Raw genomic sequence first — 15,543 nt, forward strand, 5'->3', positions numbered from 1 at the left:
CTTCGAATGCTGCTTCCTCGCTGCTTTATCCTGAATTTTAACCTTCTGCGACTCTGACTTCAGTCGTCCACTACCGCTGTACATTTCGACGAACTCTTTCGTCGCGCACTTTCTGTGCAGAGAAGAGGGATCGATTGGTTTCGACCGCGTGAACCTTGCATAAGCATTATCAATTTTCCACATCAATTCCTTCTCGGGAGTTTCAATTTCAGGTACCGAAGGGACGTACAGGATTTGGTTGGCGTGACTCCGACGAGTAGCAGTGGGTGAAACTGAAGGTTCTGCATCATCTCGATCTGAACAAGAAATCGCCGTTGGCTGCTTCGAAAACAGTAAACCAGTCCGTGAATCGTGGGAATCATCTTGTCGATGTCCAATTTTGGGTCTTTCATGCTGCTTACGAGCATCCATTTCTCTCTTATATTTGACGATGGTTTTTTCGTTGTAAGCTTTGAGTGCTTCGATAGCTTTCACTTCCCACTCTCTGGAAGATTTTCGAATTTTACTAGACCCCAATGAACTGGGCGGGGATCGCGTATCCATCCAGTCTCTACAACGGCTGCCCTTTTGAGAAGATTTTTCACCAGCCACGGATTCATTCTCTGGAGCAGAAAGAACAATGCTTTTATCAATTTGTATTAATTTTTGTGAATCCGAAATTGAGTGAACTGCAACACTTGGCTTGTTAAATTCGGGCAAACGATTTATCCGTGATTCGGACTTTTTTTTTGTCATTGTAGGTGAAATTTTCGAAGAGCAAGGAAATTTTTCGTTGAATTTCGTCGGGTTCGTTGGACCAGAAGAGACACTCTCATCTCCCAGCAATGACAAACTGTAGACTTTTTCATCTGAGTTTTCCCACTGAATCTTGAGAGACATTCTCGAAATAGCTGGTGGTTTATGATCATGATGACCCTGCGGCAGAGTGGCCGATTTTATGATTTCTTCTTCTAAGTTTTCTTCAAGCTCTGTTGTTGGATTGTGAAACATGTTAGAATGTCTCGGAAAGCTTGATATTAAGTATGAGTCAGCGGAGACATCTTGATGAGATGGAATCGGTGACTCCTTTTTTGAAATGGTTGTAGAGTCAAAGCTTTCAATACCTGAGATGGGCATCTTTTCGAAAACGTGACTCACATTTAGAGCTAGAATATCAGCGTTGATCCCAAAGCTGACTGAACTCTGTGCTGAAAATGCATGTTTCCCCGCCGCAGAGGAATGAGAAAACTTGTCAATAATTCGAGAGCCATCTTCACGCTCGGAGATTATTGTTTCGCAGCGATGATCACTTTGCCGATTGACTTTATCCTTGTTGTGTTCACAACTCCATCGAAGTCTCCAGTCAATTTCTTTCAAAATATTGTTCAGAGTCTGCTCAGCGTTTTCCCTCGATTTTTTACCTTCAACGTAAATCCTCTGCAGTTTAAATGGTTTAAATTCGTCATAGAGCATCCTTTTTATTACGGAAACAAAGTTTATCTCTTTTAGATTCTCCCAGACGATACCATCTCTGTGTACAATGGCCTGGAAGCAGGATGTAGGAAGACATGAATCATGAGTGTGGTAACTAAATGCCGTTGATACTGTATTTGATTCCAATTGATATCGCGCAAGAATTTCTGCAGCCTTTGCATTTCCCGAATTACTTTCGTCCAGGTCATTGCTATCGTCTTCCTTTTCATGCGATTTTCTTTCATCGTGACGATTCTGACTGCAGCAATCAAACGATTTCCCTCTACTCGGCCGTTCTCTCTTAATATCGACTGATTCCCCAGCAATTCCTGACGCCACGATTACTATTTGGTGCATCGATCCAGCATCAGATGTAGAACTGTTGGAATCTCGATCATTTTCTTTAGAACAAATCGTTTTTTCACAGCAGATACATCTCCTCGAACTTTGAGCTAATTCGTCTTTCGATCTAGAAAATGAATGCTCAATTTGCGTTGCTACGGTGCGTGGTTCAACGGCTTCCTTTGTCACAGACAACGTTGACGGCTTCGTTTCAACCGCATTGATATCAGTTGATGGTTTTTTGTGAAGCTTGACAGTAGTGGCCTCAACTTCTTCGTAGGTGAGCCCGAGGATCTTCCTGGTTTTTTCGGCTGGTGTAAGGTTTGCATCGTCGATGATACGTAAGCGCGAGTCATCTTCAACGTCGTCAGAGTCCTGACTTTCTATGCTCAACAAAGTAGTCAGAGACTTTGAGATCTTATGATCGGAAGGTATCTCCCAGTCCTTCGGACCAAAGAATTCGTTGTAAGTCAGACAACTGTAATTCATTCCTGACGCGTTGTCAGGATCTGGTGTTCTTGGTATTTTACCGTCCAAAGACTTCGAAGCCCTGCGACGTTGCGCTAAGGTCAGACTCCGACCCGGCTTGATCATTGGGAAAACAGATACACCATCTAACTCAGCGTAGTGAAGATCAAAGTAGTAAGATCTCAGCCGACGCCATAAGTATATTGAAGGCACTGCCGATGGGAAAATATACGGTGAATAAAAGGAGGAACTGATCACAAGTTATAATCTCAGCAGTCCAAGATTCTTTAGGATCGAGCGGTTTACTGTATTCACGATTTTAAAATAAGAGGTAGGATTCACTCACTCATCGATATTATTCGAACAATGAGAAACTCCACAGCCAATAACCCGCACGAGTGCAATATCCAACAAAGCAACAGACCAGCAATTGTACAAATTATATCCGCAACGATGTTCTTCATCATCTGGAGGTACAGCCAAGGCAACATTAGGCGATGTCGATTTCCAGTGAATACTGGGTACAGCATGACGACGTAGAAGATGAGGTGAAGGTGGGTTGTATAGTTTCGAAACAAGACGACACACGAAACTACTGCAACGGCGAAATTACACTGATTATTATTGCGGTATGATAAGAATATTGATCGTACTAGCTCAACTACAGCTTCGTAATACCGGTGACGCTCATTGGATATTGTAAATGATGACGAGATGTTTGGCAAGATTTCAAGAGTATATTACATGATACCCCCCTAAGGTTCAGAATAAAGTGTTATCTAGACCTGATCCAAGTCAGGCCGGCCTTTTGTTCTATTTACAAGCGTAACGCGTATCAACTGTCACAGACAGAACCCAAGCGATGCCACCGGTCTGATATCAGATTCGCACTTTCACGGCAGCGTAGACTTTGACGGTTATCTTTTTAATATTCGCAGAGTTGGTCTACTTGTATAGACACTGCACTACCACAACCTCAGCATAGATAGAATGCTGTTTTTTACTTATTTGCAGTTTGCAAGCCCGCTTTAATCAATTGAAAAAGAAACTAGCTTGATTCTTCTAAATTAGATAGCAAACTAATGGATCAGAAGTCAAGCGTGACACCGTGTTAAATTCAATTACAACAGGTTGTTACTATTCAATGAGAGTGATGAAATAAAATCGCGTGCCAATGACACAGAAAGATATTGATTTATTGGTTTGACGGAGCAATCCACGTTAGTTGGAACTATGAAACCTTCCAAGCCTGCGTAGCATCATTGATAGCATCTGGATCTGTATCAACAATGAATGACCTTTCTCTCTGTTCATTGTGACAGGCCAAACAGCCCCCAACCTATTAGGATAATTGAAACGGTCCTGCACAATTGACCTCCTCAAGCTATTAGGCTCATGCTTGATTATCAATTAGCTGTGCAAATAGCATAGGTCAATTGGACTAACTTGTCTTGAGCCAGTAGTCAATATGGTACTTCGCTGTAAAAGATGGCTCTGGACCGGGTAAGTTCCATATCGCCTGAACGTTACCATCCCAGGTGAACGAAAACCAATTCATCGCATTTCTGACCTAGAATATAAAGAGCGAAGCATTTCTCGTGGTATTCCACGAATGGATAACCGCAGGATCATTATCATAGTAGACTGGTTAATTGATGACTGACTCGACAAAGAGGTAAGTTACCGTGCCGAGTAAAGCCATGATTAGCAATTCGGTATGCGGTGATATTCCAACAAGCTGTCTGAGTGTACGTCTAGGCATGTATATCCCGTTCCACCGCGATTGTGGAAGATCCTAAGCGACCTCCGCGCGCCCAGGTTGCCTGCGGCATCGGTTCTACTGATCATCATCAAACGGACTCGAGAAAATTTATAGCCTGGACTAGCCTCAACGAGGTTCAAGGATTCTCGATCACATGGCGTTTACGCACGTCAATAATTTTGAAGCCCAAACTGACTGCAGACTCTTCGTTGCTACGAGTTACCTACACGTCGATTTTTCCATCAAACAAGAGAAGGGCACGATGCGCTGATGCTCGATTCCATTTGCAGTCTTTACCGGTTATCCAAAGTACAATTCTTATTTCACGCGGACCTCTACTGATGCATTTTACTGACAACGCTTAATAGCCCATGGATTAAGTACCTATAAGATGAATAATTTCGGACTCGTTTATTACAATCAGTTTCCTTTTTCTGAGAGACAACCCGTTTCTCAGTGGCAATTAAAGTCGTGATAGTTGATTACTTCATATTCAGCATGTTGACATAGTGTCTCGAGAAGCTTAAGCCACCGGGTAAATTACAAAAGCGTCAACACTGTCCAGTAGATAATATCAGAGCTGCTTTCCCGCATGTTCGATTTTCGTGGTATACCGAGTGTAATTCAGAGTCACGGAACCTGTTCTCGTATTCCGAGAGGTATCGATATGTCTCGTGTCCACGTTCTGTGACGGCAACAGTGTGTAACTGCGCATAAATATCGCGATTAGGTTTATGACACGGTAGGATAATGGTGCATAGCCTTGCGAGTAGACACTGTTACGTAATTATTCACATCAGGTGTATTACGAAGAGAACAAAAGGACCGAACGAGCTTGTATAGTAGAAAGTTTAGTGCGCGTGTAATGAATTTCCTTATCACGTAAGATTATTAGACACGCTACGGAAACTAATAACTACATTATTGATAATAAACGCCCGAATCACGTAATAAATCTTTAATCTTAAATCTCTCTTTACCAAACAGTATTCCAAACGAATTTCACCCTTTTCCTCGAATCTACATCACGTCCATTTGGCAAATGAGGAAAACCAGTCGCTGGATGAGATAAGACGCTGGTATTGACCCGATCGACATTTCTAATACATCTTTGCCGACCCAGAAATCTCAATATCACCCGTGCAGACAGCTGGTTTACTTAATAAAGCGTCCACGTCTGCCTGCAGGTGAACCACACTTTGTCGACGAATCGATCGATAGACCGCCCTTTTAGCGCAAAGGTGCGCCTGACCCTGCAAACTTCGTTATTGGATAGGTAACTGATATCATAGTCGCTGTTTATTAGAGAACGATCGGAGCGACGCTCGTGCACTTTGTTTTAACGTAAATTGACGAGAAAGGCCAAGCGTCGCGTGTTACATCAGAGCCTACACCCGGTTAATCATGCACATAGCGGATACCTGCCAACACATCTTCAAGCTAAGCATCGCTCGCTTAATACAAAAAATTCACCGATAAACTACGTCGTGTAATAAATGCTCGATTTTACGAGTATAATAACCGTACCAGATGCGTAAAATAACCATTATTATTTACTTTGCATCGGCGATGCGGATACGACAATCAAAACCTACTGACCTTGCACTTGGATAAGTTTAGTAACGAGTTCAGTTGCGATAACGGATAATAAGCAAACGGAGCACATGTCATACACTGCGAAAGACTTGAGTACATGTATGTGATGACGGTGCACGTACGAGCTTGGGTGTTTATACAGAAGCTTATAAACATATTTTCATTGCGTAAAGCAAGGCTGATTGGGTCGCGGGTTCGGTGTGTGGGAGGTCAGATATATTATCTCATCACCTCCCGTGCCGTAATCGCGTAAGTTGAAGTAAATTACGAGCTTGGAATAAAAAATACGCGCACTCTCTAACATTCCTTTCTTTTCAAGCCCTCGTAAGATGGCATGAAAAACTTGTGCTAACAGAATCCAATTAATCGTTCACCAATAAACACCAAACCGCGCCTAACAATTCCGCAGTTGGCTGTTCTCGTCTTTTATCCGAGAGATTACCGTCTCGGAGAAATTAGGATAACAGTTTTTGTTACCAAAATAGGAGTATCGCATCACCTTAATGTTCCTATTTCGTTTTTAGCACTAATTTTTATGAACAATGATTAACGGGACCACGATACGAAAAAATAAACTAATATATACGTACACATGTGTAAGTCCGTAAAGTGTACACATAAAAATAAATAAAAAATATTACAATAATCGGTAGCGACCTCTAAATATTTTCCAACGTCATCCGGTATTTACGAAAATAATTTTAAAAGTATTTGTCACAAATTTTCTCGAGAGACACCTTGAAAAAATTTAAAAAACGAACCAACCTACCGTACGCGTACGTACCTATCCATACTTGGTATTCCAGTGCAAATGATGACAGTCCCTTGACCTTCGTCTAACTCGTCTCTAAGTATGTACATATCTGCGTACTCGGCCTCTCCATGATATTCTCCGGAATCTTACAGCTGGCGATCTTCCTCGAATAGTGTTGTGAACATACGCAGTTCCTCGCTAATCGCAAAGGTGACGTAATGCACCTGTGAACTGGTACCCGCCCATATGCGCAACGTTGAAACGGAGTCTGCGTTAGTCCGGTGTGTGGGTCCATCTTTCGTGGCAATGAACGTAACGCACACACTCCGAGATGCCGATGGATGGAGTGGCACACGGTGATGTAGGTTGCCCGGGTGCCCACGTAGCGTATAGGTTTCCACACGGTCGGTGTAACGCTACCGAGACCAAGGTGGTGTTGGTCACAGTCACGCATTTGGCGCGGAGTCGTGGTCTTGGCACAGTTTCTTGCCATCCTCTCTTCGGATCGGACTACAGCGAACGATCTGCGCGCAATTTTAAATCGGGATCCGTTCTATGGTTTTTTTTTTCTTGTTTGTCAACGCTTTGCGTACATGGGAAGTAATCGCGCGACAGCAGTGACCATTAATTAAGCAGTACATGAAACAACTTTTGTACAAAAGGAACGAATTAGAGACACACGTGAGTATACCCTTCGTGCTGATTCTGTTATCGGGAAGTTTTTTACCCAACGGACGGACTGTGATTCGCGATATGTTGAAAAGGCGGTTGTTTTCTCTGTCTCTTTTTTTACGTCTTCTCTTTGAGGCCGCCATCGTTCGATCACAGGGCTTCTATGTAGACAGACGTTCGATTTCTTATCGGAGATTCGATCGGTGCAAAATGGCATCAAAGATGCTTCGACGCGGTTCGACGCGGCTTGACGTAACTTCCTTTCCGTACCTGGGAGTTGCTATCAGGCCAGAGCCAACTCCCAGGATTTTTTATCAAAAAAGGTATCGCGGTCCACCGGACGGCTGTCCACGCCTTTCAAGCACGGTTTTCAATACTTAATTGTCTTGGCGCATTATGCGCGGAAATTCTCTCGTCGACGCGCCAATAGCATGATAAAAACAAAAAAAAAAAACGGTGAATTAAGTAACCATGGCGGTCCACCGCGCTGCTTTTGACTCATATAACGCTGCGAAAGTTTCGTGAGAACGGCCCAATCCTTATTATCATCCACAAAACAAGCGGACCGTGAGATACCTCCTGGATCCAGTAAAATTTTACATCGGTTTCACAGTAAGAAGACCGCCTGCATCTACGCGTCTCGAACACCAGCAGCAGCTTGCACTTGACGGTCAAAAATTTCGAGTACCTAGTGTGCTTTCGCCATGCACTCGATCTCTGCACCGGTCAAGTGGTTTCAGATTATTTTTAACCGCATATGATTGCCATGTGGTTACTCACCTTCTATAAATAAAAGCTTCTTATTTTATGCGGCAATATTCGGATGATTTACGATTATCCCTAAATTTCACGCGCCCTTATATTTCGAGTCTTGAAGAGTCTGAAACGCCATTTGTCTGCCCAAGTTTTGTCAGCTCTTGGTCACTTGACCTTTTTCGCTATGCGTATGTACGAGGCAAACAAGGCCCGTGAGTCTTTCCTTATGAGGAGCGTCATCAGGCCTCGATATCGACTTGTTGTTCACGGTCATGTACACCGGTGACACCAGTTCTCTCCACCACGAATCGTCCCTGAGAGCCAGTTTCCTTTCTTTCCCGAAGTTATTGAGCCTGTTCAACGTTGCTGAGAAATTCCCAGATTACGCGGGTATTGGCAAAAGATATTTCCTAATTCGAACTATGACACGCAATCCGTCATACATGCTCGAGCTGCTCATCGTCACCTGTTATCAAATCAATTTGAGAGAGATGAACGTATTTGACTCCACTGATGTGCAAAATTTTTACAACGAACAAATAAATATGCATGTAAGAATGTAGTAAACGGCCGAACGAGTTGTGCAGTAAAGAATACGACATTTTATAAATTGCGGTATATTTACATTATACCGCAACTTTGACCATCGAGCGAAACGTTATAAAGACAAAATATTTCTATGTTCCATAGTTTAAAAAAATATATAATTGCAGTAACAAGTTATACTCCAACAATCTTTTCACTTACGGCACCTAAAAGATCGTAATACAATTTCGAAGCAAAGAATGTTCCGATTTACCGGATCGAACTTTAACCTCGTTGATCAATCAATTCGTCATCAAAACTGGAATTCACCGCGTGTTTCCTCAGGACGAATCCGGATGTACGTTCGGTGACTGTCTGTAAGTCGGAAATGTGTCGAAACAAGGAAATTACGAAACGGACGTTCAACACACGCAACTCGAGTAAATCGAATTGGATTTTATTGAAATAAAATAATACACCGTAAGCGTAGAAAACTGTTGAAAATCGCGTGAGTTTTCAGTACAAATACTGAGCTGTCAACAAGTTCAGACTTTCTCTTCTGGGGTGCTTCAAGTAAAGTGTTCCAAAGAAATTCAGCTCGACAAGCTTCAGCTGCACTTAACAAGTCATCGTTTCGTAATCTTTCAAATTTCACCACTTTTCAACAACGGTAAATCGTTGTTTTCAAATTTCTCAAGCTTCACGTTTCGTTTGTTTTAACAAAACTCTCATAATTTCCCACCAATTATTTGTATACACTTCGGTGCAGAATATGCAAAGATGACGAAACTCAACTGCGTTACGTATACATATAATAACACACTTGCAGGGTGTACGTATGCCGTGAACCGGGTTTGTTTTAAAAAGAAGCGGGAATTCCTGCTCCGTTGTATAATTGAAACACGATAACCACCACGGGCCGGTGCTGCAACGCTTAATATTTCCGTTCCACTTGCCCCGCGGCTGCAACGCACGATGATCGAGGTGCAGAAGCAATAATTGTACAAAAGTTGAAAGGTTCAACGCGGCATTTGATAGACGGCTTTGCGGCTGATTACACAAACATTGAAACGCGTCGGCCCTTTCGCATCTGGCCCGGAAACGCCAGCATTGTCTATACCAGGCGAAAAGAAAGGTCGCCAATGGGCCGATCAGGCGGCCTGCTGCGAGAGGTCGAAAATAGCGAAGGTCATTCTAGGCGACCTATTTTCACCGATCATTCACGAATAGACGTGAATATTAATCCACCCATATTACTAACTTCGCTGTTTGGTACGCAAACCCGGAGAATGAATTCGACCGAACGATTAGCGCCGGCTTAATTAAAATCGTTAGCAGCGCTTCGTCGTGATGCATCGTGCTATTTCAAAGTCTGACACACAATTCCCGTGGAGTACAAAGTTGGCCTAGAAATATATATCCACTGGCCGAGCGAGCGTGAAACCCTGCCAAGGTTGATACGACACTCGCGGTCATTTTGGGGTTGATAAAGATTTGGAGAAGTATGAAAAGTGCAAGGGAATAAGGGGGAAGGGGAATAAAAAGAAGAACCGCGGTTTTCTGACGCACGATTCTAGGCAGAGTGAGAAAGCAAGGGAGCGAATCGACGAGTCGAGTCGACCGCGGTATTTTAAACGCATTCTTTATAACTTGTGTCAGCGCTAAAGTCTATACCAATCCAGACATGACATCGCGATGTGTATTGTTTGCAGAAATATACGTATGACATGCCTGTTATGTCGTTAAGTGTATATATGGAGACGTAATTGTACTGCGTCACGTGGTCGCGATATTATTTTAACCCAGTTTGTGTACAAATATACGCGACGCAATTCGCCAGAGTAACATACGAGCTTTAAACCTCCTCCAGGATGCAGCTCACAACGTGCTGCCGGTGCTGCTCCCTAAGGACTGGGACCATAATAAGCGGAATATGTGGAATAGTGAGTGAAACTAGATAATTTTATTTTCGTTTCGATCACGTCTAGGATTGTGATGAAGATGAAAAATCATAATACCTACGATTTTCTGCCACAGATCCTTGCTGTGATCGCCATAATAATCATGCTGACAACGGAAGTCGAGTGGAAAACTATCGTGATTGACTTTCTGCCGCAGTCGGTAGTCAAAATCATATTGGCGATAAATTTGTGCATGACGATCCTGATCTCAACGCTGCTGATCATCGGAGTGTGCAAGGTAAGATATTTGAGGGCTTGGCAGCGACCCTGGATGTGGATGGTCGTTGACAGCATCAAAGAATGACGTAACTAATAAGAATTTCAACGTGTATTAAAGCAAGAATCTTAAAATTCTCACGAAGAGAATATAATCTTATCGAAAAGTTTGCTGCAGACTCTATAACTGTATTTTTAACTTCGAGAAGCGAGTGACGTTCGCTCGGTTAAACTTGATCATTTAAAGAACCAACCGCAAAATGAATAGTACTTTTTAAATAGAGCTCGTGTGCTGCACGTTTGTTTATCCAACCGCAACTTTTTCTCAGCGTGGCTCTCAGTATAATAACCGAATATAATCGCAAGATGACTTAACCTGTTGTAGGATTTTTTTTTCTCGCACACGATACCCACAATTGTACAACGTGATTTGACGCTTCGTTAACCGCTCGATTTACCGTGATTAAATATGTCAGTCTAACCCACCGCGGAAAACGATCGCCGAGCGTAACAACTCTTTACACAAGCACACATTATTCTTCCTAAATACCGTCAACTTGACTAATTATTGTCGTAATAAATTTACCCTTGGCGTTCATCGAAACTTGCTTATTTATCCGCATCAATTTTTCACATCGTCGATCGGTCCTGGTGAAATTTTTACTCCAGTAAAGCTCTCTGTGCAAAGTATACGTTAGGAAGAATTTTCACCGACGGGATCTGCATTTTTTCGGAACACCTTGTGATTTATATCCATCTATTGATGCCATTCTAGTTTTTTGCGTATTAAATGAAAGAGGATGAACATTAAAATAGCTTATCTAAACGACGACTTTTTATTTTTTGGAGAAACGAGGAAATTGATGGAAAAATAACGATCTTTATGAAAGAATATTCTATAGAGGTAGCTTCGAAAATCGAATTCACTCGACGTGCAATCAAATAGCGCGACAAAGTATCGCTCCGCGAAGTTATTCTATTACCTGCAACATCGGTTTCCTCATACATTTTTCAAGCAGGCCAAACCCCAACGTTAACCTCACCAATTTTTACAATTACAGCGAAATACGTTTTTGATGCTGCCCTGGGTCGTGTTGGGTATTATGCTGGCCGTGTCGCTTTTGATCAGCGTAATATATACGTCGGTGATGCTCTTTATGAACGACGACGTACTCAACGGTTCTCTTTGGATAGTATTCGGTCTGATATCCGTTGGTGAGTAAACGTTCAACAATTGATAAATCTTCGAAAGACTCAAAAGAAGTCCGTTGTTGCCGAGAACTCGACGATTGTCGTTAAAAGCTGGTGAAATTCCTCTGGTTATAAGATTTTTACATCTAATAATAAAACACTGTGTCGCCGTTGCAGTTGTTTACGTCTACATGTGGCTGGTGGTATACAGTTTCTTCCAACAATTGCGTTTCGAGAAGGCCAATGTGAGAATCGGGCCGTATGGAAGGCCGTACAATTACCGCAAGGCATAGGACTGCATACACGGACAGCGAACGATCGAAGAAATCGTTGGGGAGCAAAGGAATCTCGTTCAAATTGTAAAATAGTCATTATTTGAACAATTGTTTTACTTCCAAAAAATTTCACCAAAGCATCACACATGACAAAATATAGGTACATACATCGTCCGATTCATTCACTCTCGTCCCAATGCAATTCTGCACTATTAAGTATAAATGTGTCCAACACTTATACTCAGTGTAACCAAAGTAAGGATATTTTGCTGGTGTATAATATAAATACTCAGGTAAAAGTGTGCGAGCTGCGAAGAATTTTTTTTTTTTTTATTTTCATCAAGTTTCGTTCTAAATTTTTTTAAGTTCATTTTCCCCATGTCATTGTTACACGTTAAACCTATACCGATATCGCACATTTTATACACTCACTTATCATCGATTCAGACCGCACAAGCATCGAATGAATGAACATGAATTTATTATACACATAATATTATTATACTGTTTTCTAACATTTTTATTATTTAATTGAATAAATTATTGTGTCATTTTTATTACCTCGTGTCAAACTTCGTCGATATTCAACGTTTCACCAGAGACGACCGGCTCTTAGATACAAAAATTCGGTTCAAACTTTTTTACCCACTGACTACACAGTCAAATTTGAAGTCTCAACGAACTGACGGATCAGCAGAGACAAACTTGCTGCGGCCAACGCCGTCGCGTGGTTGTCACAACCGTAGTCCATCCTTTCACTTTCCCGCTTGAATCTTTTTCGAAATATTTCCTCTCCAAATCTACGGGTTTGATTATCAAAGTAAATACCTACGTCAAGGTCTGAACAGCGCTGAACTCACCCTAAACTTGTGAAACAACCCGCATCGTTCGGCCAGCTCAGTATCAACGCCGCGTAATGGTCATTGGCAAACTCCATATAGCCTGCCATTCCGCAGAGAATGACTGCATCCAGATTTGAAGTGAAAAACGAGAAGGAGGATTTCAAAATTCATATTTCTTCCATGAAATACTTACCTTGGAGCTCAGGTACGCCAGGGTGGCCACACATTTTCGGGGAAATAATTCCATGACGTTTCCAGGTTTTCCAAAACCTAAAACCTGGCTTTCCTTGACATTTTCCCAGTTCTAGTAAGTTACTAAAACCTAAATCGTTGGTACCTCAAAAAATTATTTCTAATTCACATGATAGAAAATTGATGTTTCCAGTTTTTTTCATGACCAAATTAAAAATCCCCTCAGAATTCCAGGTCTTCTGGGTGTGTGGCCACCTCGTACGCCGATAATTATATGGCAAATCGATTTTCATAGAGAGGAACGCTTTGTTCGATCATTAGACACAAAGATACGAAGCGCTCACCTTGCTCGCAGACCATGTCTCTTGACATTGCTGGAAAGTTAGTATCTTCCATATCGACTGCATCCTGTAACATAGCCGTGCAGTAGGCAGGTATAAGTTTGTCGAACGGAGTGGAGTCGCGCTCCATGCATCTTAGCTGAAAGAGCGAAAGCAAAATAAGATCAGTTTTTTTTCATATTTTTTATCAAACCCTAATACGTCACACTTCAATAGAATCGCATATAGGTCACACAGGCTGAAAATCGATATTCTGTTTCAACAATGAGTTCTAAAAATCGAAAAAATATACCTAGGTATTGTTTAATGATCGCAGAAAAAGCTCCCTCAATTTTCTTAACCAAAGTTTATTGTTTAAATATTGTAAAACATCGGCAAAGTTGAGGCAACGTGTGTAATGTTTGGGGTGAAATTCACCCAGAGTCACCCATTAGAGTTAAATGATTTTCATTCCTTACTTGGTTTCTTACATAAAGTATGACGTTTGGAGCCAGAAAATGCGGTTTCTATTTTCCATATTTTAGTTTTTCAAGTCTATAGTAAGTATACGTACATATTTTGTTATTTTTAATACAGACTTATCCGGGCCCCAGAGATCAGTATCCCAAACTGCTAATCCTGCACTGATTTCAATCAAAGATAAACTCACGGCGACAGCTGTCACGACGTACAGCAGCCTGTGCGCAAGCGGATACCCTCTGGGCCCGTCATTTCTTGTCAACATTTCGGCGCAGGGCTCCGACACCTGACAAAGGGGCCTCCTGTAGTCTTGAGCAAGCTGAGAGAGACACCGATCGCTTTCGGTCTCGTTCGGCGTCCCCTTGTAGAAACACTCCAGAACGGAAGATTCCGTGTTGTTCTCACTCGGTGGAGGTCTGGGGCCCAATAACCCGACGCTCCATGCAACAGGCCGTTGCCAAATCTCCGGCTGATTCAGTACTTGGTTCACTGAGACGAAGGACGAAAATATCAGAAGGTTTGCTCAGCTTTACCCTCACGGAAAAAAACCCCAACTTGGGTGTAAATTCGTACCCCCAACTCATAGATAATGCTAATTTCCCATGAGAAAAAAAGTTAGGATTACGAATTTACACCCAAGTTGGGGTTTTTTTCCGTGTGGGTATCAACTCACTTTTGCCTCTTTCCAGAGTTTTCTCAAAACCTTCCGTTATTTTTTAACTTTCATCTATCATTAACGCACATACAGCTTACATATCGCGGTTTCCTTAGTCTTCGTTAAAACTACTGTTGCGGCTTGTCGACGAGCGCGCCGGCAGAGTTCCAGGATGTCGATGAGGACGTCTCGAAAACGAGGGTGAAAAATCGTCAGTTTCACGTGGTTCAGGGTGCTTGCAACGTGGGCTGTGAAGGAAAATTTATTCACATTCAAGGTAAAATACTGACTGGCGAGTGCTACTCCCTTAATGAGTACGTATCTACATGCCTTCAACTATGGTGAGTCCGAAAATCGCGTCGACGTTCATCTGACGAGGTCTCTGCGCCATGAAATCGACTACCCTGTAAAGCGCCAGGATTCTTTGTCCTGAAAAAGTCCGATCAATTGCGCAATTGGATCACTATGTAGGATCGAGAATTCGATAACGATAAACGACGGTGATGACTGACTATAATGCTTACCCAGCTTGTGGTCACTTGCATTGTTGGAGTGGGTTTGTCTTGCGGAAATAATAACGACGCTGATAAGCGTCGAGATGCCGTGTAACAGCATCCGCAGTTTCATGACGACGATACTATGGGTTCTGATAAGGTGAGCACCTGGCATCGTCGCCTATATACGATCCCCTCCAGTCGACGCGTCACCATGGGTTGCAGGTCCAATTCTAGGAGCTTGCCAGCTCGCTCCGAGGCTCGGTGGTAGACATAAATTAAATCTCGTAACGTAGAAAAATCACGACAAGCTAAGGCGGCCGTAAAGTTGATCTCAAGATTCAAAGTACTTGTGGGTTTTTCGCCGCGGGACACGTCGAAATGAAATTTTTATTCATCAAACGCGCGGTAAGTCAGGCTATTTTTTCCCCTTACTTCTTGTGCTTATTTTTGCATCAGATCGGTTCTTGAAAACAGTAAGCCGGTCGCCCGAAGGGGAGCGGTAATTAAATTCAACATATAACGAGTCAAATATATTCCGTTCGAGAGCTGATGTTTTTTTTTCTTTATTCTCTTAATTCTACAAGTGA

The 15,543-nt window shown here is 42.3% G+C and overlaps 3 protein-coding genes across 4 annotated transcripts; 1 reads left to right on the top strand and 2 right to left on the bottom strand.

Moving 5' to 3' along the window:
- Window positions 1–2,428: 2,428 nt before the first annotated feature.
- Window positions 2,429–6,806, bottom strand: LOC124293035. Its single transcript, XM_046731942.1, has 3 exons — window positions 6,405–6,806; window positions 2,609–2,857; window positions 2,429–2,474 (listed from the first exon to the last, which is right to left on the bottom strand). The coding sequence occupies exons 1-3, from the start codon at window positions 6,479–6,481 to the stop codon at window positions 2,429–2,431; spliced, it is 372 nt and encodes a 123-aa protein (XP_046587898.1). The 5' UTR covers window positions 6,482–6,806.
- Window positions 6,807–6,840: 34 nt separating this feature from the next.
- On the top strand, window positions 6,841–12,527 carry LOC107216505 (lysosomal-associated transmembrane protein 4B). The gene is made up of 5 exons (XM_015653714.2): window positions 6,841–7,055; window positions 10,198–10,270; window positions 10,365–10,526; window positions 11,566–11,719; window positions 11,873–12,527. The coding sequence occupies exons 2-5, from the start codon at window positions 10,199–10,201 to the stop codon at window positions 11,986–11,988; spliced, it is 504 nt and encodes a 167-aa protein (XP_015509200.1). The 5' UTR covers window positions 6,841–7,055; window position 10,198; the 3' UTR covers window positions 11,989–12,527.
- Window positions 12,304–15,155, bottom strand: LOC107216492 (UPF0764 protein C16orf89 homolog). Of its 2 annotated transcripts, none has more exons than XM_015653688.2 (7): window positions 14,984–15,155; window positions 14,790–14,888; window positions 14,558–14,707; window positions 13,995–14,293; window positions 13,349–13,484; window positions 12,831–12,933; window positions 12,304–12,770 (listed from the first exon to the last, which is right to left on the bottom strand). In XM_015653688.2, the coding sequence occupies exons 1-7, from the start codon at window positions 15,126–15,128 to the stop codon at window positions 12,623–12,625; spliced, it is 1,080 nt and encodes a 359-aa protein (XP_015509174.2). In that variant the 5' UTR covers window positions 15,129–15,155; the 3' UTR covers window positions 12,304–12,622. The 2 variants fall into 2 exon arrangements, with proteins under 2 accessions (XP_015509174.2, XP_046587659.1); XM_046731703.1 differs by having other exon boundaries at window positions 13,899–14,293.
- Between the last annotated feature and the right edge of the window lie 388 nt (window positions 15,156–15,543).

The sequence above is a fragment of the Neodiprion lecontei genome, chromosome 2, assembly GCF_021901455.1.
Source record: "Neodiprion lecontei isolate iyNeoLeco1 chromosome 2, iyNeoLeco1.1, whole genome shotgun sequence".
NCBI classification, from domain to species: Eukaryota; Metazoa; Arthropoda; class Insecta; order Hymenoptera; family Diprionidae; genus Neodiprion; species Neodiprion lecontei.